Source organism: Somniosus microcephalus, chromosome 11 (genome assembly GCF_052327205.1).
Source record: "Somniosus microcephalus isolate GS21.2 chromosome 11, FLI_Smic_1.0, whole genome shotgun sequence".
NCBI lineage: Eukaryota > Metazoa > Chordata > Chondrichthyes > Squaliformes > Somniosidae > Somniosus > Somniosus microcephalus.
The window spans coordinates 41,499,868-41,524,701 of NC_140997.1; the positions used below are offsets into that span (position 1 = coordinate 41,499,868).

Below are 24,834 nucleotides of genomic sequence, written 5' to 3' on the forward strand. Positions count from 1 at the left end.
ACCAAGGGTTTGAGGAAGCAGATCATGGCCCCTGCAGGGAAGAGATAGAAAGCTTGAATATGGCTTTAAAAAGGGCAAAGGGGATGATATGTCTTATCAGCCTGAAGGCAGGTCAGTCGGACTTTACCGGCAACCCAAATAGAACCATCCCACAGGCAACACCCAGAACAAAGTTGGTCAGGGAATCAGAGGTCCCACAACTGCCACCCACAGCTCCAAGCTTTCAAGAGCTCTGGCAGCAAAGGGGGGTGGAGGGTGAGGTGGTAGAGGAAGCACAGCAGGCCCCGCTAGATAGGCCGGGACCAGGACCAGTGTACCCCCTCCGACAATGGAGGTACGGTCCGCCCGTTGATGAAGATGACCCAGGGGCCATCCAGAATCAGTTTGTGGTGCCGTATGGCACCCACCAGCTCAGGGACATGGTTAGCCACATCCCCAAGCTCGCTAAAAAGGAAGACCCCTCACTGCACTTCAGGGAGATAGAACAAGCAGCTTGTGTTAATGACTGCAATGACGCAGAGCAAGCAAAAATGCTGCTGTTTTCCCTGGGAGGTGATCTCCTCCAGGCCCTATCTGGCGAGTGCAAAAGGGGGCAGAAGGATTATGAGGATCTGAAGAATGAGATATTGGAGGCCATGGGACTCAATGATGGTAGTCCGTTTGCCCGGGTAGAAAGAACGGTGCAGCTCCCAGGGGAGTCCCCACAAGCGTTCGCGGACAGGCTGTGGCCAGTCTACCGGAGTGCATGCCCGGGAATGCCGGGGCGGGCAGCACTGAACCCAGTCCAATTGACTCACTGGCTCCGTTGTCTCATGACAAACAGCCTACCCCAGATCCAAGCCCAGGTCGCGGCTTGGTTTGACCCCCGAAACCCCCAGACCACCGAAGAAGCGGTGATCCACCGGCTCACAGTAGCCTTTAGAAACATGAGGTGTATCGAGGTGCCCCAACCCAAGGGAAAAGTCCATGAGGTTAAACCTGGGAGCCAGAGTAAGAAAGAGTGGCATCAGGAGGGGAACCGTCCCTCCCAGGCTAGGTTAAGTTGCTATGGGTGCGGGAAAGACAGTCACTGGAGAAAAGACTAAGAATCCCTGGAAGGATAACAAGGGAAAGGATCCCACAGTCCCAGCCCAAAAGGCAGGGCCAGATATCCCTCCCGCTGCGATCGAGTCATTTTTACAGTCCCTACGGTCTCTTCTGATTGGCCAGGGGAAGAGTAGCAGCCACCACCGGTGCTTTGACCCCATCTGCCCCATCCCACTCCCAGCAATGACTAGAGCCAGCGCAGCCTGTCGACCTGTGTCCCCGCGAAAATGCTGAGGGGAGCAGGCCCTATGATAAGATGGGGGTGAAGACGGTGCAGGGGAGATATTCGGTGGACACTGGAGCTTCCAGCATGGTGGTCCACTCGGAAGACCTGACCAATTCACCCCGGTCTAACAAGGTCCCATTTAGCTTAATGGGACCCACAGGGAAACGGGCAGCTGGGATTGAACCTGAGGTCAGAAATCCTCAGCCCGCAGCGGGTACAAGCTCACAGGCTGCACAGGCAGGCGCTGTGGCTTGTGTTAGGGGAGGAGCCATTCATGACCAGTGTAAGTTGTTTAAGCAGGGGGACAGGGAAGAAGAGTTCTGGGACCCCTGTAGAGCAGGCCTGGTAGCAGCAATCCAGGACAAGGGAGGCACACAGGGGATAGTTTTGGCCCCGGACCAAAAGCAGGTCCAAGCCCAAGATTCCGCCTTTAAGGCCGCCCTGGTAAGGGAAAAGAGTTCAGAACAGGGTTACTGGCAGGCTGCTACTTATATTAAACAATGCAAGTTGTTTAAGCCGGAGGCAGGGAAACAGGCAGCTGGGATTGAACCTGAGAATAGAAATCCTCAGCCTGCAGCGCGTACACTCACACAGACTGCACACGCAGGCGCAGGCGCGTGCGTGAGAGGAGAAGTTCCCCAGCACTTGGCCCGAGCAATTCCCCCTCTCTTATGGGACTCCGGGGAGGAGCCTGAACCAGGTTTTAGACCTGAAGGGGAAGACTCTCAGCCACCGGCAGCCGGTGGCGAGGGATTGCTTGTCCCCAGCCCAAGTTTGGGAAAGGAGGGACCCGAGTGAGAAGGTCCCCAGTCAGCAAGGACTGTGACCTGAGCTAAGGGTCCGCTCGCCAGGGTAGCCCCAGCAGCGACACTCCCTAGGAGGTCTCTTCGGGTACCCCAGCCCAAGAAAGTATGGTCACCCACTTTCCAGTGGAATAGGGCGGTCTCCCAAGTCAGGGAGAAGCCAAAAGACAGAAGTCCCCAACCAGCAGCCATAAGCTGCGAGGGACTTGAAGTTGGAATCAGTCCAGCCGCGCTGTAGGGAGTAGCCTGCAACAGTCCAAACAGGGATAAGGCCGGCCACCCGAAGACGGGCGGCGCTTGTATATAGCTTTGTTTAAGTAAAGTGTATAGAGGATTAAGTTAGAATGTGTTAATTTTAATCTTATATTGCAATTCGGCAGTGTTAATTATTAGAGTACAAGTTTTAAGTATGGTACTGTTCCAGAATGTTGTCTATGTGAGCCGAGGTCGCGGGACCCGATCACATTCCCCCAAGCCAGGGAACCTGGCTAGCTGTTTTTTTTAAAGTCTTTTTCAGAGTTTCGGGAGGTGCAGAGGACCATCGTGTCTTTGGATGCTCGGGGAAGGGAGCACTCCTAGCCCACGAAGAGAGGGGTCTGCAGGAGGCAGATGCACACAGCTATTAAACTGTTGTTGGAAATCCAGATTAAGATTAAGAGTTTACAAAAAAGCTTGTTAATTATTTTACATTTTGTATTATGTACTGGTCCCAACTCCAAAGGAAATAATGTGTGAATTTAGTTCCTAACTGTGAGATTGTACTACTTGTTTAGAGTCAATTGAACAAATTGCATATGCCTGTGAATTGTTGTGTTCGTAGATTGTGGAAGTTTGAAATACATTTATGGCTGAAGAATGGTGCCATTTATTAAAGTGTCAGGCAATTGCATTATAAAAAAAAAAGGAAGCTCGTTTTCTTCCGATTGTATTTTTAACAGATATGTTTTGGCTTGGTGGTAATCTCATTAAAGATGTTGTATCGTGTTAAAACGATGTCACAAGTGGTGCAAGGGCATTGGGCCCCCTCCACGCTTGAATTATTGTAAATACTCAGTGGTGCAGGGGCATTGGACCCCCTCCATGTTTGAATTATTGTAATTAATCATGTTTTTTCTATCGATAGATGCCTGCCGTGTACTATGATTCTCTCTGGGTAGGGGAGATGGAGGTGTCGGGGGATCAGAGATAGATATAGATAAGTATGAGGGAAGGTTGTTTGTGGTGGGGGGGGGGGGTCAGAAATTATTGCTCACCTTTAAACAGGATACTACAAGCAAGTTTTAGTATCCGATGGGGGACTTTAAGGTTCGCAAGAATTTCGGAAAATTTCTACAGCCCCCGAAGATTATTTTGTTGATTAAAGAAAACCTGGGTGGAATATACCTTAAAAACACAGGGTATCAAAATGGCTGTCAGGCCTCGTGGCAGAAGACAAAGACGGCCTGCCTGTATCTCCCATCGCTGGCTGACAAAGGATTTGAAAAAATACCAGCCTGTGTGAATTTGTTGAAGTACTTGAAACTGTCAATCAACTGCAGTTTAGGAAGTTTCACTCACAGGACAAAGGGTTGTTTGTTTACATGAGCTCTCTACAATGTTGACTCAAGAGCTTAAGTACTTAAAGCTGTCAATCAGTTGCGGTTGGGCAGTGACCGGAGGACAATGGATTGTTTACAAACCACTTGAGTGCTGTTGACTGAACACTTAAGGATTCAGTGGGACATTTCAAACTGGTCGCAAACCAGTTAAAATGAATGGGTAACACATTCAAACCCATTACAGTCAATGGGGACAGATCGATCCCTTCTGTATAGCCCAGATACATCCAGATTTGGGCGCGAAGACAACGGCTCCCAATGGGGTATAAGGATAGCCCCTCAGGAAGCCATTCTCTCTCTCTCTGCCGCCTCACCTCCATGCCCTGCCTACAAGGGGAACAGCTCAACAGCCCGCCCAAAGAAGTGGAATACCAGCAGTTACTTTTGAATTACTGGGGTATCTCTACTTCGGGGCGATGAAGAATCCAAGACAGACCGCAGGGGCATGGAGCAGGCGTTTACTGGTGAGCATAAAACTTTCTGGCCCTTTACAAGGCAACCTAGATAGGTATTAGGGGTGGGAATTAAAGGGGGATTTTGTTAAATTGTAATTTTAGTCAATTTTCCCTCGATGTGTCCATTTCTCCTCCCCTATTAAGTAAAAGTGTGCTGTATTAAGCAAAAGTGTGCTGTATTAAGCAAAGGTGTGCTGTATTAAGTATAGGTGTGCTGTATTCACTATTATTTACACTGTACAGCAATTTATTCTTTATTTTCAATAAATACTGGTCTTCTTTGCACCCAACCACGAGTCTCGTTTTGTCTACATCGCTACTGAAATAAGTCCGGCGGTCAGAACCAGAAAGGGGAGCGATTCGAAACCGCACAGGGCTCTGGAGCAGCTCAGATACTTCTGACTGGCCAGAGACAATAACCCCATTACCCCAAAAACACCCCCTTATATATATTTTCTACACATCGGAGCTGATGCAGCGTGGACAAAGCTTCGATGCTGGGGATGTTGGCCTGAGCGAGAACTCCGACGTTGGTGCGCCTATCCTGCCAATGGATTTGCAGGATCTTGTGGAGGCAGCGTTGGTGGTACCTCTCCAGTGCTTTGAGGTGCCTGCTGTGCATGGTCCATGTTGCTGAAGCATACAGGAGGGCGAGTATCACTACTGTTCTGTAGACCATGAGCTTGATGCTGGGTTTGAGGTCCTGGTCTTCAAACACTATCTTTCTCAGGCGACCAAAGGCTGCACTGGCACACTGATGGCGATGTTGGACTTCGTCATTGATGTCTGCCCTTGTAGAGAGTAGGCTCCCGAGGTATGGAAAGTGGTCCATGTTGTCCAAGGCATCGTCATGCATTTTGATAATCGGGGAGCAGTACTGTGTGGCGGGGGCAGGTTGGCAGAGGACCTTTGTCTTATGGATGTTTAGTGTAAGGCCTATGCTCTCGTACGCTTCGGTGAAGGTGTTGATGATGGTTTGCAGAAGCACTATTGGCACGAATACATGAACTCATTTCTCTTATTTGGAAGGAGAAGAGCGTTCCAGGGGATCTCAGAGACGCCGTAATCGTGACCATCTTCAAGAAAGGTGACAAGTCTGATTGCGGTAATTACAGAGGAGTCTCCCTGCTGTCTGCCACAGGGAAAGTCATCACAAGAATCCTCCTCAATCGCCTTCTCCCAGTGGCTGAAGAGCTCCTCCCAGAGTCGCAATGTGGATTCCGCCAACTAAGGGGCATAATGGACATGATCTTCACCGCGCGTCAACTACAAGTGAAATGCAGGGAACAGCACCATCCGCTGTACTTGGCCTTCTTTGACCTCACAAAGGCCTTCGACACCGTCAACCGTGAGGGATTATGGAGTGTCCTCCTCAAATTCGGTTGCCCTCAAACGTTTGTCACCATCCTCTGCCTGCTTCACGATGACACGCAAGCCATGATCCTGACCAACGGATCCACCACAGACCCAATTCACGTACAGACCGGGGTCAAGCAAGGCTGTGTCATCGCAACAACGCTCTTCTCGATCTTCCTTGCTGCAATGCTCCATCTCACCCTCAGTAAGCTACCCACTGGAGTGGAGATAATCTACAGAACAAACAGGAAACTGTTTAACCTCCGTCGCCTCCAGTCCAGATCCAAGGTCGTCCCATCCTCTGTCATTGAATTACAGTATGCAGACGACGCTTGCGTCTGTGCACACTCTGACGTCGAACTCCAAACCACCGTCATATCTAACTCATCTCGTTACTCTCCCACAAGTCCATCAAGAGCCCCAGCCTCCCACCCCCCACACTGTCCAGGAAGAAGAGGAGCCTCCAGCCTCTGAGGGCGTAGCGTCACCAGACATGAGTGCACCGAGCACCAGCGCAGAGATGCACACCTCGGTGGGTCCCATGTGAGATAGGAGTAGTGTTGTCACCAGGTCCATGACAAGTGAGCAAAAGCAGATGGTGGAGACAGGGACAGCAGTGGAGACTCCTCACCGGAGGGCGCAGGATGCTCCCAGCTCTGCTCAGCTACATGCAGATGCTGAGCCTTGGGGGGCCATGCAAAAAGAGGGCGATCCTGGAAGTGCAGGAAGAAATGCAGGAGGCTCCGACAGGTTTTGCAACTGCGATGTCTGCAAATGTTCAGAGAATGGAGGAGTCCATCGCCAACCTGAGCATCACCGTGTCACACGTGATGGTGAGTGCAGGCTCTTCCATGGTTAGGATGGCCACCTGCATGGAGCAGCTAATGCGCCACTCACAGGAGCACATGGTCTCTATGGAGAATAGGTGGCAGAGGCTCATAGACCTCCTCCCTAGGAGGGATGTCAGTGTAGACGTGGGTCCACATGGCCCCACTGATGCGCAGTAAGGTGCTCTCCAGCTCCTTGATAGCAGGAAAGTACGGGTGGCCCATGAGAGGGATGACGGGGAGAGGGCAGTGTGGGCTCCTCTCAAAGTGCTTACACTTCTCCTCCATTGCCAACACCTCAGTCAGAGCCCCAGATGGCTCCTCAGAACACGATGCCCCTGCACAGTCGCAAGAGGAGCAGACTTTGGCGGGGCCCTCACAGGCTCCAAGTCCCAGAGGACTTCTGCCAAGAGTGTTTTTAAGCAGTCACAGCAAGGAAGTGAGCAGGCTGCCTCTACCTCTGTTGAAGCCATAGGGGTAGCACCTCATAGAAGCATGTGGAAGAGAAAGATGACACACGTGGTTAGCACTGTTGCCTCACAGCGCCAGGGACCCGGGTTCAAATCTGGCCTCGGGCGACTGTCTGTGTGGAGTTTGCACATTCTCCCTGTGTCTGCGTGGGTTTCCTCCGGGTGCTCCGGTTTCCTCCCACAGTCCAAAGATGTGCAGGTTAGGTTGATTTGGCTATGATAAATTGACCCTTAGTGTTAGGGGATTAAATACGTGGGGTTACGGGGATAGGGTGGGATATGTGTCAGTGCAGGCTCAATAGGCCGAAATGGCCTCTATCTGCACTTGTGATTCTGTGACAAGTAGATTGACATGGGTAGCCACTTGAGTGTTTAGTCAATGTGAATGTCAAGTTTCCATTAATGTATTGTCAACCATAAAAATCTTTATTTTCACCACTTTCCCGTCTTGGACACATTTGTGTGCACCTTTGGAAGTGGCTTAGTGAGTTGCAGCGAATTATGAGACATAACAGTACCTCCAGCAATGGTGGTCAGCGTGAAAGGAATGTCTTGGTTATTGTAGGGATCCTTTATGGTGTTGCTGTGGGATGGTGCCATCCTGGCGCAGCAGGTGGCAACCATATGGGTGTACTGCATAAAGTTAAGTAAATCTGGACATGATGAGGCCATCCCTGGCAGCAATGTGTTCAGGTGCTGCTGGGGTCTGGCCTGCAGGTTCCTCCTCCTGCTCCTCCTCCTCTGAAGAGGCTGTGCACTCAGTGCCATGCTCCTCATGCAGCGCTAATCCTCGCTGCTGCGCTATGTTGTGCAGGGTGCAGCAGACCACAATGGTTCTGGAGCTCCTGGCTGGTGTGTACTGAAGGGCTCCTCCAGATCTGTCAAGGCATCTGAAGCACATTTTGAGCTAGCCTATTGTCTGCTCTAGGACACATCTTGTGTGAATGCAGCTTTCATTGTATCTCTCCTCGGCCTCAGTACTTGGCCTCCTCAAGGGTGTCATGAGCCACGTCTTCAGTGGATAGTACTCGTCTCCAAGCAGCCAGCCGGAAAGTCTGTTTGGAGGAGTGAAGAGCTGAGGAAGGCTGGACTGGCGAAGGACGAAAGAGTCATGGCAGCTGCCAGGGAATTTGGCGCACACATGCATGATGATCTTCCTATGGTTGTAGACCAGCTGCACATTGAGGGAGTAAAGACCTTGCAGCTGACAAAGACTCCTGGTGATGATGGGGTACCCTGATGGCCACATGTGTGCAGTCGATGATGCCCTGCACCCGTGGGAAGCCAGCCAGAGTGGCAAAGCCGAGCGCCCACTCAGTAACACTGGCTCCATCAGTGGCAAAGTTGATATAATTGGCTGACTTGTCAAACAGGGCATTGGTGACCTGTGTGATACATCTGTGGGCGGCCGACTGCGAGATGCCACAAATGTCTGCTGCAGATTCCTGGAAGGAGCCCGAGGCGAAGAAGTTGAGGGCGCTAGTGACTTTGACAGCCACTGATAAGGCGTGTCCACTCACTCCTCTGGGCTGCAGGTTTTGCTCGAGCAATGTGCAAATGTCTGCGACGACCTGGCGCGATAGCCTGAGCCTTCTTTGGCACTGCTGCTCAGTCATGTCCAGGAAGCTCATCTTCTGCCTGTACACCCTGTGTTGGGGGTATTGCCTCCAGCGTGGTGCAGCCCTGCACTGATGCCCTCTGTCCTGTGCAGCATCAGGTGGCTGAGGAGAAGGTTGGTAGTGTTGTTGTTGGTGCTGCTAGTGTGCCTGATGCTGCTGATGTTGGGGCTCATCAAGATCTGATTCTGAGGACCAAGGTGACCCATGCTGATGGAATAGATGGCAGGTCAAGTAGAGATCAGAGGAGTAAGCTATCAATGGTGTGATAGGCTGTAACTGAGGTGAGACTGGATGGCGATTTTGCTGGAAGCACTTGCAGCCTTTAGAAAGCTAAATAAATGTGTGCTGGGAATGCAGTCACCAACAGCTTCTGCCTGAGGAAAGTGATCAGCTGTGGGGTGGGAGGTTTTATAATACATTTCATGCTGTCATCTAATCAGCTGGAGCAACGGTCACTCAACTCCCGCCTGAGGCTGACAAATGTGGTTCCCGAGCTGCGTGAATCCGTGGGCAGCCATGGAAATTCGAAAAGTAGGCTGAAAAAGGCTCTTAAGGTCTGACAAGTACCTGTTAATTATTTGAATTAGGTCGCCCGCCTCTGCCAGTTGGGTCGCTGCCGCACCGGCAAACGTGCCCAAGGGAACGGCGCATGGGAGGTGGGTTCCTGACCCACTGCAATTTTTTCAAATTTCCCACCCGATATATATTGTGAGTGTTTTGCTCAATATTATTTAAGACATATTTTAGGCACCCATGTCACTAACAGCTGTCTAGGGACTCGAGCGAAATGAGTTTGGGCAGCCTTAATCTATTTCCCATTAGGATAGGGCTGTAAGAAGTAGAAAACCATGGCATTTGGAATCAGGATCTCTAGCTACTTCTTACTCAAATGTTCAGTCTATTGTGCCTGACTGCTTTATCAATAAGTGTTTTTGCAACCATTTCACTAGCTTTCAGTGTGTCCTGGGGTATTTCTGCATTAGCTCCTTACGTTTACTACTGGTGGAAAATGGGTTTTAGCGAGTTGGCCGCCTGTTTCACACCATGCCCGATTTTTGCTTCCATTTTCTACCGGGCGATAAAAGTGAAAATTATAAACCAGTCAATTTAGTATCTGCGATGGGAAAATGATCTAGACCATTATGTGGAATACCTTCAATAGTTAACTGAAAAGCAGAGGCCATTAAGAGTAATCAGTATGGATTTAGAAGTAATCTGATGGAATTCTATGAAAAATTAATCAAACTGGTAGATAAATGCTAATGGTAGAGAAACATAGAGCTAAGGACATCACACCTCACTAGCTGACATCAAAACGCAGTGCTTTGCCAACAATCAGCACATAAGGCACTGGTTTGATATTGGAGAATCCAATGTATATGTCTCCTTAAAAAAAAATTAGGTCCTTAGTTCTATCCATGTAAAAGGTAGTGGAAAAAACTGTGTGTAGTAGTAAGGTTCCTCCCCAATGTTCTCTTCTCAAAATATTGACCTGCACTGTGGAACGATTCCGCATGGAGAAGCGGTATCCTACCCAAGTAGGAATTTGTCATGTCAGATTTAGCTGGTCATGTTTGCTACCATAACTCCCCTGATTTTGGAGTGAGAGGTCTGGCCAACGATAAAGACACATCTCTAAGAAGTCTGTGAAGCACCACAGTTCCTGGAGCCAACATGGTACCAAGTTTCCCTTGAGCTTCACCTTTATGTTCTTGAGGACAAATCTAGAAACTGGAGGAAATAGGGATAATGAACAAAAGAATCTCTTTTTCCAGGAAATTGAAACTGTGGAATTTCAATTGATTTAGATTCACAATTAATATAGCTGTTGTGATGCAAATAAATAACCAGAAGACTTCCCCACATTCTTGGAAATGTGGGAGGCTTTGGTTGTGAGAAGCACGAATGAAGCATTGCATTACAGTGCAACTCCAGTCATTGTATATTCACTGAAGCACCAGCAATGGTGGGTTCTGCTGACATGGGTCCATTTTGAATGGCTAGAACAGAGGTCAATTTTTTACTCAATTTTAAACCAGTATGTTTATAGTTATGGCAGAGATCAGCATGAAAATGCCTTAGTTGTGGCACTTGTACTATAAAATATGTTCAGAGGGTTAGGCCAAGAAAAGTTATTTTTAATTGCATGATTTAAATTTTTTTTTTAATAGTCCAGGAGCTGAAGTAATAGCATTCGTCTTGATTTATAAAATCGGGAGGGGGATACAGTAAAAGAGACCTTGAAGCTGTCATCATTACCTGGTTTGGCAGTTGGAAATTTTTCGAACATGATATCAATCCCTTGCTTTATGCAAGTATGCACTTATAGGCTGGCTTAATTGCAAGATACTGTAGCATCTATCTATCTTATCTTATATATATATATAAAAGGATCGTGGTGTCTGTCTGTCTGTCTGGGGCATCACTCAAAAGTTATAGAGTGTAACTACACATATGTTATATCAAAAGAAAGCTTATGATTAGGGGAGTCTCATAGGCGTATTTACTTTTTGGTCAGACAAAAATTGTTCGGACAGTATACAAAAAACGTACAAAATCCGCTCATTAGCGGTTGACCAATCCTACCGCTCATTAGCGTTGAGTGACGTGATGGTTGACCAATTGGGGGGCGTTTCATAGCATTTGTGGGCGGAGCCTAATCCTTCAAACTGCCGAGCGGGAGCTGAGCTGAGGTGAGTGGCGGCCATTAAAGACCGGCCGGGCCTGAAGCTAAAAAAATGGTAATGGAGGTGAGGAAATTGTTCATTCATTAGTATTGATTCAGGAATTTCTCTCCCCCTCTCTCTCTCTCTCTCTCTCCTTCCCCCCCTCTCTCTCTCTCTCTCTCTCTCCCCCGAAGCGGGAGTACACACTCGCGGTCATCAGGCGCCATTCCCTCCTTCCTCCCCGCCCAGCGATAAGCAAGCTGCGGCTAATCATGACAGGTGAGGACGGTGTTTGTTGTTGACGTTGGGCGGCGGTCCGGAGCGGGAGCTCAGCTCGGGTGACTCAGGCCGGCCCTCAAGCGTGAGCTCAGCAGGGTGACAGGTGAGGACGGTGTTTGTTGTTGACGTTGGGCGGCGGTCTGGAGCGGGAGCTCAGCTCGTGTGACTCGGGCCGGCCCTCAAGCGCGAGCTCAGCTGGCGTGACAGGTGAGAACGGTGTTTGTTGTTGATGTTGGTCGGCGGTCCGGAGCGGGAGCTCAGCTCGGGTGACTCGGGCCGGCCCTCAAGCGCGAGCGCAGCTGGGGTGACAGGTGAGGACGGTGTTTGTTGTTGATGTTGGGCGGCGGTCCGGAGCGGGAGCTCAGCTCGGGTGACTCGGGCTGGCCCTCAAGCGCGAGCTCAGCTGGCGTGACTCGGGCCGGGCCTCAGGCGCTACTCTGCGCACGGGGACTCCGGGCCTCTCTCTCTCTCTCTCCTTCCCTCTCTCCCTCTGTCTCTCTCTCCTTCCCTCTCTCTTTCCCTCTCTGTCTCTCTCCTTCCCTCTCTCTCTCTCTCTCTCTCTCTCCTTCCCTCTCTCTCTCTCTCTCTCTCTCCTTCCCTCTCTCTCTCTCGCTCCTTCCCTCTCTCTCTCTGTCTCTCTCTCCTTCCCTCTCTCTCTCTGTCTCTCTCTCCTTCCCTCTCTCTCTGTCTCTCTCTCCTTCCCTCTCTTTCTCCTTACCTCTCTCTCCTTCCCTCTCTTTCTCCTTACCTCTCTCTCTCTCTCCTTACCTCTCTGTCTCTCTCTCCTTCCCTCTCTCTCTCTCTCTCCTTCCCCCCCTCTCTCTCTCTCTCTCTTTTCTCCTCTCTCTCTCTCTCTCTCTCTCCTTCCCCCCATTTCTCTCTCTCTCTCTCCTTCCCCCCCTCTCTCTCTCTCCTTCCCTCTCTCTCTCTCTCTCTCCTTCCCTCTCTCTCTCCTTTCCTCTCTCTCTCTTCTCTCTCTCCTTCCCTCTCTCTCCCCTTCCCTCTCTCTCTCTCCCCTTCCCTCTCTCTCTCCTTCCCTCTCTCTCTCTCTCTCTCCTTCCCTCTCTCTCTCCTTTCCTCTCTCTCTCTTCTCTCTCTCCTTCCCTCTCTCTCCCCTTCCCTCTCTCTCTCTCCCCTTCCCTCTCTCTCCCCTTCCCTCTCTCTCTCTCCCCTTCCCTCTCTCTCCCCTTCCCTCTCTCCCTCTCTCTCTCCTTCCCACTCTCGCTCTCCTTCCCACTCTCTCACTCTCCTTCCCTCTCTCTCTCCCTCCCCTTCCCCCTCTCTCTCCTTCTCTCTCTCGCTCTCTCCTTCCCCCTCTCTCTCTCTTTCCCCCCTCTCTCTCTCTCTTTCCCCCCTCTCTCTCTCCTTCCCCTCTCTCTCTCCTTCCCCCTCTCTCTCTCTCCTTCCCCCCCTCTCTCTCTCTCTCTCCTTCCCCCTCTCTCTCTCTCTCCTTCCCCCTCTCTCTCTCTCTCTCTTCCCCCCCCCTCTCTCTCTCTCTTCTTCCCCCTCTCTCTCTCTTTCCCTCTCTCTCTTTCCCTCTCTCTCTTTCTCTCCTTCCCTCTCTCTCCTTCCCCCTCTCTCTCTCTCCTTCCCCCTCTCTCTCTCTCCTTCCCCCTCTCTCTCTCTCCTTCCCCCTCTCTCTCTCTCCTTCCCCCTCTCTCTCTCTCTCCTTCCCCCCTCTCTCTCTCTCCTTCCCCCTCTCTCTCTCCTTCCCTCTCTCTCTCTCCTTCCCTCTCTCTCTCTCTCTCTCTCCTTCCCCCTCTCTCTCTCCCCTTCCCCCCCCTCTCTCTCTCCTTCCCCTCCCCTCTCTCTCTCCTTCCCCCTCTCTCTCTCTCCTTCCCACGGCCTCTCTCTCCTTCCCCCACACAGGCAGACAGACGGACAGACTCACTGATATATATAGATAAAAATTATTTCTACCTTTTTCATAACAACATGCCCTCAAAAAACCCTCGGCACCGCCGGGCACTCCAGCTAGTAAAAGCATAATTCTATTCTAATCTTCACTCCCCACAGGAGCAGTTATCCAGTCCACAAGGTTATCTGTAGCTCAGTCGATATTAGATGGTACAGCTTGATCACTACCTCCATAGTGATATATGCTTAGAGGCGCAGGGCAAGGCTAGAATACTCAATGAGTACTTTGTATCGGTGTTTACTAAGGAGGTGGATGTTGACAAAATATCGGTAGAAGTGGAAAAGGTAGAAGCAATGGAAGGGGTGGAAATTGATAGACAGGATGTACCAGAAAGACTGGGTATGCTTAAGAGTGGATAAGTTGCCTGGTCCAGATGGCTTGCATCCCAGGTTGCTAAGGGAATTGGGGGAGGAGATAGCGGAAGGGCTTGCCATAATTTTCCAATCTTCCCTAGATGCGGGGGAGGTGTCTGAGGATTGGAAAATGGCAAATGTGACACCATTGTTCAAGAAAGGCTGTAAGGACAATCTGAGTAACTACAGGCCGGTCAGTTTAACATCAGTGGTGGGTAAAGTTTTAGGGGGAACAATTCAGTCGATTTGCACCCCCCGTTAGTGCTAACTGGGCGCAAAGCTACTAGCGCCTGGGTGCGGTGCCGCTAACGCCTCTCGCGAAATTCAGCGGGAGGTTAGCGGTGGCGGTAACCGTTAGCGCCCCGCGGCGCCACTGGCGATGACGTCATCACCGTGCGCAGTGCCCCACTCATGTCCCGGCTGTGATCTTCGGTAGTGCCCCTGACTTACCGCCAGATGCCATGTCCGACGGGGTCGGGGGGGCCTACCTGCGCCGCAAATTAAAGGGAAGGTGCTGGGCGGCCATTTTTGTTGCTGGCTGCCTGCCAGCACCTGCCCGCTTTGCCGTCCCCAGTCTTCTGTGAAGCCCCCTTGCGGAGTGCCAGCTGCGCTCCGTGAGCCCGGCACTTCTCTTGAGTGCCAAGCTCTTTTGCCGACACTCCGATCCCTGGTGGCCCAGCTGGGCCCCGGGTCATGCTGCGCTAGGCCCCTCCCCTTTAATAAGGCGAGGAAGGTCTGCAGTACCTCGGCACGTAGCGCCACAATATTCACTTGTAGCACCCCAAGAGGGAGGCGGGGCGCTTCCAGTAGCGCCCCACCTACCTCTTGGGGCGTTACCAGTGAATTTCGGGCGCGGGGGCGCTAACTTTTTCGGGGCGCTAAAAGTAGCTTCAGCATATAATCTAGGCTGACACTTCAGTGCAGTACCGAGGAAGTGCTGCGTGGTGAGGGATGCTGCTCTTTGAACTGAGGCCCTGTCTGCTTGTTCTGATGGTTCAGATGGATGCTACAGACCCCATGGCACTATTTTGAGAGGAGCAAGGAGCTCTGGTGCTCTGGCCAACATTCGTCCCTCAACCAAAACCACCAGAAACAGATTAACTGGTCATACACCCCCTGCCCCAACAATGTGCTTCAATGATAATCTCTTGCCCCATCCCCATTATTTACTCTTATGACCCTGAGCAAAACTGCCCAGTTTATGCCGCATGTGCTATATCTAGTCATCACCTTCAAGCAGCTAGATGCAGACAGACCAAAGCTAAATTTCACCCAGGATGTTTAACAGTCAGAGAAGAAAAGGCTATCATCACAAGTGTCTAGGCTGGAATGAAATCCCATTCTCAGAGCTGAAAGGAATGCCTGGCTGCATCACCAGTACCCTTAAATACCTTAAAAAAGTTAAACCAAATGGTAAAAGCAAGTGTGTATTTGATCGTTTTAAATACAGCCTAAAAAGACAAGGAATAAGAGATGCTGTCTCTTTAAAGTCAAAACATAACAGAAGCAAACAAAATGTTCTAAATCTCTCTATTTATAAATGATTTATTTCAATAATGTACTGGAATATCTGAAAGCCCACAGACAGAAATAACAGAATTACTCTTATTTGCTTTTAAATGATTAATTTCAGCCCTCCAGACTGCCCTCAATCTGACCTGATGTTTACACAAGGAAAAAGTTGGCAGACTTGACCTTATTCAGCAAAAATTCAGTGCATGACTCACTAGGAAAATGGGCCTTAAGCTCATGCTATGCCGTTCTGAGTAAGAGTACAAAAACTACCTTTCTGTTTATGTGATAGAACAAATCATCCTTCTAGACTAGAGTGCTATAAAGCTAGCCTTAACTTTTTTTTGTCAAGAAACACTTGTACGATATTGTAACTTTTTCCTTTAAAATGAGCTGACAACTTTAATAGAGAGAGATAAATTGCACTTTTGCAGTGGAGATTCTTCAAAGGACAGCAACTCTCTGAATGCTACAAGGAAAATAGTATTAAACAATTCAAGATATACATTAAATATAGGCCCCGAAAATCGCAGGGGCTGCTTCCTGGTGTCAGTGCCAGGATATGCCGACTTACAGCCACTGACCCTGATGAAGTTTGTGAGCTCAGAGAGCAGGGCCAGGAGAAGTGGTGGTTTTGGGATGTATCTGTGACAGCCTTCTGCTAAAGACCCTTGAAATGCCAGTGGCAGCTGACCTGGGGTGGGGGGAGGGTGCTGGGGTGGAGGGCTGCCAGGTTCCTCCCCTGAAGAAGTCTGGATGGCCCCCGTGGACTCTTTACAAAGGGGCCAACTTCAAATCTCCCTTCCTCATAAAAAGGCTAGCCCCTAATCCTTGGCCCTTTCGGCCAGGGGCTCTGAAATGAGCACAATCTGGTAAATTTAAGAAAGTAACATTTAACTGAGATTTTTAGGAAGTTATGCAGATCAATTAAAAGGTCTGATGGACACCCAACTAAACCAATTTTGCAAGCTTATACATATTTTAGAAAAAAATATTTGTTCTAACTGTGACTAATGCTATGGCTTTGTAATGTGTTACAGTCTTGACACTGGGGAGTTATCAAATTGGCATAATTCCTGGAATTGCAAAGATCATATTCCAAAAATTGTTTGACAGCTATCATGTTGTTCTGCAGGATGTAGTAAAATTCAGAGCAACATTGGATAAGGTTAAATGTGCAGTTTGTTTGATATTTGGAATTCTTAAGTCTGAACATTTTCTATATTTAAAATGTTTAAATTCCGAGGAACCCCTAGCCATAAAAAGGGCTGCAAAAACTGACATAAGAACATAAGAAATAGAAGCAGGAGTAGGCCATTCGGCCCTTCGAGCCTGCTCCGCCAATCAATGAGATCATGGCTGATCTTCTGCCTCAACTCCATTCACCGGCTTTATCGCCATATCCCTTGATGCCCTTACTAGTCAGAAATCTATCGACTTCTGTTTTGAATATACCCAATGACTGAGCCTCCACAGCCCTCTGGGGTAGAGAATTCCAAAGATTCACCACCCTCTGTGTGAAGAAATTTCTTCTCATCTCAGTCCTGAATGGCCTACCCTTTATCCTGAGGCTGTGGCCCCTGGTTCTAGACTCCTCAGCCAAGGGAAACATTCTCCCAGCATCCACCCTATCAAGCCCTGTAATAATTTTGTATGCTTCAATGAGATCCCCTCTCATTCTTCTGAATTCAAGAGAATACAGGCCTAGTTTACTCAATCTCTTCTCATAAGACAGTCCCGCCATCCCAGGAATCAATCTCGTGAACCTTCGTTGCACTCCCTCTATGGCAAGTATATCCTTCCTTAGGTAAGGAGACCAAAATTGTACACAGTACTCCAGGTGTGGTCTCACCAAAGCCCTATATAATTGGAGTAAGACTTCTTTACTCCTGTGCTCAAATCCTCTTGTAATGAAGGCCAGCATATAATTTGCCTTCCTAATGGCTTGCTGCACCTGCACATTCACTTTCAGTGACTCATGTACAAGGACACCCAGGTCCCTTTGAGCATCTGCATTCCCCAATTTTTCACCATTTAGGAAATATTCTGCCTTTTTGTTTTTTCTACCAAAGTGGATAACTTCACATTTATCCACATTATATTCCATCTGCCATGTTCTCACCCACTCACTGAGCCTGTCGAGATCCCCTTGAAGCCTCTTCACATCCTCTTCACAACTGACACTGCCACCTAAGCTTTGTATCATTAGCAAATTTGGAAATGTTACATTTAGTCCCCTCATCCAAATCATTGATATAGATTGTGAATAGCTGGGGCCCGATCCTTGCGGTACCCCACTAGTCCCGAACCGTGGTCGGCTCGACAGCAGCGACAGCTAACTTTCATTTCAGAATTCACGACAGACGTTCAACACGTAGCTGGCAAGGACAACTTGGTAGCTGATTGCCTTTCTCACGCGACCATACGGGCGGTCCAGCTGGGCATCGATTATGCCCTCATGGCTACCGATCAGGTATCCGACCCTGAAACACAGGCGTATCGCACCGACACCTCTAGCCTCCAACCGACCGATGTGCAATTCCACGCTGCAGGCACCTCATTACTCTGCGATGTCTCCATGGGAGATCCCCGCCCGATCGTTCCAGTCGCCGCAAAGTTTTCGACACCATACATGGGCTTTTGCATCCTGCGTGACGGCATCTCAAAAATTAATGTCGGCTAAGTTCGTCTGGAGAGGAATGCGTAAGGATATCCGCGACTGGGCTAACACCTGCGTCGTCTGTCAAACGTCTAAGGTGCAACATCACGTTAAGGCCCCATTGGCCACGTTCGCAGTACCAGAACGTCGATTCGACCATGTCAACGTGGACCTCGTTGGGCTGCTTCCACCGTCGCAGGGGTTCACACACATCCTCACCATGGTCGATCGTACTACTAGATGGCCAGAGGCAGTTCCTCTGGTGTCTACTACAGCCGCTGATGTCGCCAGAGCATTCCTCTCCTCGTGGGTCGCACGTTTCGGCATTCCGGCGGACATTTCTTCAGACCGCGGTCCACAGTTCTCTTCCGAGCTCTGGAACGCTGTGGCCCAGGGTCTCGGCACCAAGCTTCACCACACCACGGCCTATCACCCGCAAGCAAATGGTTTGTGCGAACGTTTCCACAGATCGTTAAACACATCGCTGAGGGCCAGCCTCCAAGGCACCGGATGGGTGGATAAGCTTCCATGGGTCATGTTGGGTCTCCGCACGGCACCCAAAGAGGACCTGCAATCGTCCGCTGCGGTGCTCGTGTATGGCCAGCCACTCCGCGTACCGGGAGATTTCCTGCCGCTTCCAACTGAGCCGTGGTCCGCAGCCGAACAACTCAGCAGCCACCAGGAAACAGCCAGGGCTTTTGCGCCTATCCCAACTTCGCATCACAGCCTTCCATCTTCACACGTACCAGCGGAGCTAAAGAATGCTGAATTTGTATTCATTCGTCATGATGCTCATAGGGATCCGCTCAAGGCCCCTTACACAGGCCCTTTTCGCGTACTGGAGACAGGCGACAAGAGTTTCTCTGTAGACATCGGTGGTAAACCCGACCACATATCCATTGACCGTCTCAAACCGGCACACCTGGACATCGACCGGCCAGTAGAGACTGCACAGCCACCACGACGTGGTCGACCTCCCGCTGCATCCACGCCAGACCGAAGGCTTCCAGCCCGCCCGCTGTTCAACAACATCCACTCCAAGAATACAGGAGTCGCTCTGACAGGCTTGTCAGACCTCCTAGTCGATTGACTTTTACTGTTAAAGACAATTCTGGGGGGGCGCATGTGGCAGGGCCACCAGCGGACTCTGATCTAATGTACATAATTATCTTTAACAAATTATTAGCTACAGAATGAATCTGTATCTTTGTTCATATCATTGCATGTACATAGCGCGGTCCCTTTAAGAATGAGACCAAACGCGATGACGTCATCACGTTGATCACGTGATCCTCCAGTGGTGGGAAAACGTGATGACGTCATGATGTCAGGCTGGGGAGCCGCCCTAGCCAGTCCTCGTGGAGCCAGCAAAGAGTACAGACCTGTAATGTAGTTCTCCTGTGTTTTCGTTTTAAACTCTGTTGATTAGTATTAAACATCGTTTGTTTGATAGACTGACTCGACCTCAGTCCTTTAGTTAGGAATCTAGCCATTCCTACACTAGTATATTACCCCCAATTCCATGTGCCCTAATTTTGTTCACCAACCTCTTGTGTGGGACCTTATCGAAGGCCTTCTGAAAATCCAAATACACCACATCTATCGGTTCCCCTTTGTCTACTCCACTAGTTACATCCTCAAAGAACTCCAATAGGTTTGTTAAACAGGATTTCCCTTTCATAAATCCATGTGGACTCTGCCCAATCTTACTATTAGTTTCTAAGTGCCCAGTTATTGCATCCTTTATAATAGATTCCAGCATTTTCCTAACAGGTCTGTAGTTCCCCGTTTTCTCTCTCCCTCCTTTCTTAAATAGTGGGGTTACATTTGCTATCCTCCAATCTGCAGGAACTGTTACAGAATCTATAGAATTTTGGAAGATGACAACCAATGCGTCCACTATCCCAATGGCCACCTCTTTCAAAACCCTAGGATATAGGTCATCCGGTCCTTGGGATTTATCGACTTTTAGCCCCATTAATTTTGCTAGTACTGTTTTTTTTACTAATAATAATTTCTTTAAGTTCCTCATTCTCGCCACACGTATTTCTGGGAGGTTATCTGTGTCTTCCTCCGTGAAGACAGGAACAAAGTAATTATTTAATTTCTCTGCCATTTCCTCATTCCCCATAAATTCTCCCGTCTCTGACTGTAAAGGACCTACATTTACCTTCGTCAGTCTTTTCCTGTTCACATACCTATAGAAGCTTTTACAATCCATTTTTATATTTTTCGCTAGTTTGTGCTCATATTCCATTTTCCTTTGATAATGAGCCACTGTGCGTACAGGTGCAGGTCTCGACTTATGGGAGTAAGGGGTCAAGAAAAATCAGGCGTATCGTAAGTACGTGTGTAACACACTTACACCCGAATTTCATAGATCTTTTCCACCGTAAATTGGCTTTATGCTGTAATTGCTCATGTCTTTGGGAGCAAATTAACAGGAAATTCCAAGCCTGAATTCCAATTTCATTGTGCACTCAGGTCAAAAACAAACAAATATATTTGTTGCACTACAAATTCCTATAATCCACTTTTTCACATTTTGATAGTTTTAAAATTATATTTTACATAAAGTTAAACAATACTAGCAGCAGACACTGCTGGTGATGAAATCAAACAAGCCCACTTAAACTTTAGAAAGTTTTATTTCCTTACATTAAAAGATTGATTCCTGAAAATTTTCCAGGAAATGGGATTATAATCCCTAAAACTGATTACTATAGCTTGCATCAAATGGCTCAGGTTTGATTTCATCACCAGCTGTGTCTATAACCAGTAGAGTTGATTACTTTAAAGATAATGAAGGAGATTTGTAGAACCCTTGGGCAGGATTTCTAACCGCTCTGGAGTGGTTAAAATTACACCTGATATCAAAGATTAATAGAAGTACAGAGACTTTTAACTTTTAACCAAAAGGCCAAATTCTAGTTACATCTTCCTCTACTGTAAATACTGACGCAAAATAATTATTCAACATATCTGCCATTTCCTTATTATCACTGACGATATAAGAACATAAGAACATAAGAAATAGGAGCAGGAGTAGGCCATACGGCCCCTCGGGCCTGCTCCGCCATTCAATAGGATCATGGCTGATCCGAATCTAGACTCACGTCCACTTCCCTGCCCTCTCCCCGTAACCCCTAATTCCCTTATCTGCTAGGAAACTGTCTATCTCCATTTTAAATTTATTTAATGTCGCAGCTTCCACAGCTCTCTGAGGTAGCAAATTCCATAGATTTACTACCCTCTGAGTGAAGAAGTTTCTCCTCATCTCAGTTTTGAAAGGGCAGCCCCTTATTCTTAGATTCTGCCCCCTAGTTCTAGTATCACCCATCAGTGGAAACATCCTCCCCGCATCCACCCGATCAAGCCCCTTCACAATCTTATATGTTTCGATAAGATCGCCTCTCATTCTTCTGAACTCCAATGAGTAGAGTCCCAACCTACTCAACCTTTCCTCATACGTCAACCCCCTCATCTCCGGAATCAACCGAGTGAACCTTCTCTGAACCGCCTCGAGAGCAAGTATATCTTTTCTTAAATATGGAAACCAAAACTGCACGCAGTATTCCAGGTGTGGCCTCACCAATACCCTGTATAACTGCAGCAAGACTTCCCTGTTTTTATACTCCATCCCCCTTGCAATAAAAGCCAAGATTCCATTGGCCTTCCTGATCACCTGCTGCACCTGCATACTAACTTTTTGTGTTTCATGCACCAGGACCCCCAGATCCCTTTGTACTGTAGCACTTTGCAGTTTCTCTCCACTTAGATAATAACTTGCTCTTTGATTTTTTCTGCCAAAGTGCATAACCTCACACTTTCCAACATTATATTGCATCTGCCAAATCTCTGCCCACTCACTTAGCCTGTCTATGTCCTTTTGCAGGTTTTTTATGTCATCCTCACTCATTGCTTTCCCTCCCATCTTTGTATCATCGGCAAACTTGGATACGTTGCACTTGGTCCCCTCCTCCAAATCGTTAATATAGATTGTAAAGAGTTGGGGTCCCAGCACTGACTCCTGCGGAACACCACTAGTTACTGATTGCCAGCCCAAGAATGAACCATTTATCCCAACTCTTTGTTTTCTGTTAGATAGCCAATCTTCCACCCATGCCAGTATATTACCCCCAATCCCGTGATTTCTTATCACTGTTTTCAGTTTTTAAGGGGCCAACATTGCTCCTGACTACCCACTTGCATTTCTATAGCATTCTTGACAAGCAAGAAGATGTCTTAAATCACCTTACAATTAGGAGGACAAAGAAACCGAGTGGCACAGCCAGAATTCTGGTTGCAAACTGCCTGTCCAATTTCTCAACTGGGAACAACACATAGCATGGGAAGACAACATTGGAGAGAAAAAAATCTGTAAGAACTACAAAAAAAATTATGCAAAGTTTTTTCTATTTATCTTTAGAGCTGTCAGCAGCAATGTGGGTACAACTAGGATCGTGATTCCCGTCCAACTGCAGCCTGCAATCCTCGGTACAACTGGCTGACTGACTGACAAACAACTGTAAAAGGTAATGAAATAAAGTAAAATTTGTGAAACCTACCTGTGTTACTCTGTGAAAATAATTAAGTATTAATAAGTGATTTATTTTTAAAATCAGCGCTATTTGGTTAAGTAAACAAAATGAAACAGTCCTGGAACTTTGATAAAAAAGATAAGAGGGCCACAAACCCTTCCAGTGCACCCCACCATAATTCTGGCAGGAGCCTGGCAGAAGGTTTACAAATGAGTCTAGAACCTGGATACAGCAAATCTTGACCTTCCACAACAGTTTTGGGAAAGCCTTGCTAGGGTGACCTCCCCCAACCCTGCAAACTTTGGTGGGGTCAGAACTGGAGGTCAGTGGTGGGTTTGCACCAAGATCGAAGGCCCAAAATGTTCCTTTTATTCAATGAGCAGAAGAAAATCCAGTCTTGAAAATTAGCCGCATCTTCCAGGTCATACATGAACAAACAATCTAGGGAGAATCACTTACCATAAGCAGTACTAAAATCAAAACAGAATGCAGACAGAAATAATTTACATCAATTTTGAAAATAAGGGGAAAATCATAAACTTACTAGGAACTCTGTTAATGGCTCTTAATGGCCTGAGAACCCGGACAGTTCGGATTGCTGAGAGACTCGCATTGTGTCCATCCAGTGAATATTCCAGCATCCTAGAATCAAAAATACATATAGTTTATCATTAAAACCATGTTGTATGTTGTTATTCAAAACCATTGTGGAAAAATAATCACATTTTTCTTTGAAAATGTTTCTCTGTAGTTATGCTTGCCCATTAAACTGCTCAAGACAGGTGTTTATCCATTTATCGGGGTAGTTTTCGGGCTTTAATCTCCCTAACAGTACCTTGCCTGCCGAAATCACATACAATAGTCAAAGCACATTTGTGCTTTAGATTACATCTATTCTGCCTTAACAGAGTAATAATTATGGCATAGTAAAATTTCAAATATTTTTCGTAATGACATCAATTGATGTAAACAAACAAGAGTAAACTGGTTTTCTTCTAAACTGATGTCAAGTTCACTTTTTAATGCAACAAAAATCAGGTCGGGTTCTACAGCGGGTGTGAAATACAGGCATGTCAAAAGGTAAACGGGAGGTTTTAGTCTGAGACAGTTGAAACAAAGGAGAGAGAGGAAAAATTGAACCATGTAAGCGTGGGAACCAGGATGATCCTGAGCAAAACAGAACTGAAACGCGAGTGCTGGAGCTTTTACAGACTGTTGATAAAGAGACTTTCATTACATTCACTGTTGTCTGTAGCAGTGTTGATTTACAAGATCCAAGCCTGTTACTGCTGACCTTGTATAAAATGTTGTATTGTTCTGCATGTGTCCCCATTGTTTAATTTCTGTATATAAATCCAGTTAGTTATTTGCAGTGTGAGACCAACTTGAGTGTGGTTTATTGATAGTACTATCTAGCGGAGTGGCTTGGAGACACACATATGAACATATAAACCTAGTATAAGCTTCAAAAAAGCTAACACAGCCCCGAAAAAGTTTGCAGTTCAAAAAGAGTGCTGAATATAGGCCGTGTGACATGCAAAGATAAGGGTTTACACTGAAATAGACTGTGGCATGGGCAGGTGATAATTTAAGCTGCAGGTATAACCAACATTTGAGCACTTTTATTGTAGGGGAAAATCCTAAAGTACACAAAAGCGTAGTTTGCAGCAATGCTGAATTTAGAAATTACTGAAGGGGATGTGAATTGCGAAGATGAGAGATTTATTTTCTACTTTTATATTTTTGTATTGTCTGGCATTTTGGAGCCAACTGTAATATTGTCTTTCAAACCAAAAAACAGTTTCTCCTGGAAGGGTTATGGATGTTTTAAGTATGACAGTAAAAATATTTCAATAACTCAAAATAAATGGGTTATTGTCCTCCCACTAAAATGGCAGACAGAGGAATGTCAAACAAAAATGTTAATCATTTATCTGCTATTATTGCCAACAGTAATTTATAGCCTATCTTGCCTTTTTGAACCTTCTACCAGAAATAAAAGTCATTACGCCATTAAAAGAAAAAGGTGAAGTGCACAAAGTGTGGTTTCCAGGAATAAGAACTGAACCATTGTGCTCTAAGAGGCATCTGCCTAACTGCCACCAGTCTGGGGGTTGCCTTTATACTCTTTCTGACTATTAACGTAAATCCTCATTTATAAGCATGGATGTTGATCACTCGAATACAAGTGGTGTGGGCTCTTTCTTGAGTCACCCCACAGTAACATTATATTTCCAAACTCTGCCAATTCCACCAGTGCAGTAACAGGAATGCTTAATAAAGCCGGTTATTGCATTCATGCCAGAGAACATTCTCTTAATTTGAAAAAGGTGTCTGTAACAAGTCTTAAAGAAAACAAATCTCCATATAATACAGCAGCCAGGCAAAGCCCAGAAAGTTCCTCTGAGGAAAATTACATTTTTAAAAGCTTAATTTAAGCAGCTCATTCTATGTAACTGCCTTGGG

At 47.5% G+C, this 24,834-nt stretch overlaps 1 protein-coding gene across 1 annotated transcript in view; it reads right to left on the reverse strand.

The window, feature by feature from the left end:
* The window catches only part of cacna1ha (calcium channel, voltage-dependent, T type, alpha 1H subunit a), a 362,311-nt gene that overhangs the window by 331,365 nt on the left and 6,112 nt on the right, over positions 1-24,834 (reverse strand). The window contains exon 3 of the mRNA XM_086000548.1: positions 22,913-23,010. Within this exon, the coding sequence (XP_085856674.1) occupies positions 22,913-23,010 (98 nt within the window). The remainder of the gene's footprint in view (positions 1-22,912; positions 23,011-24,834) is intronic.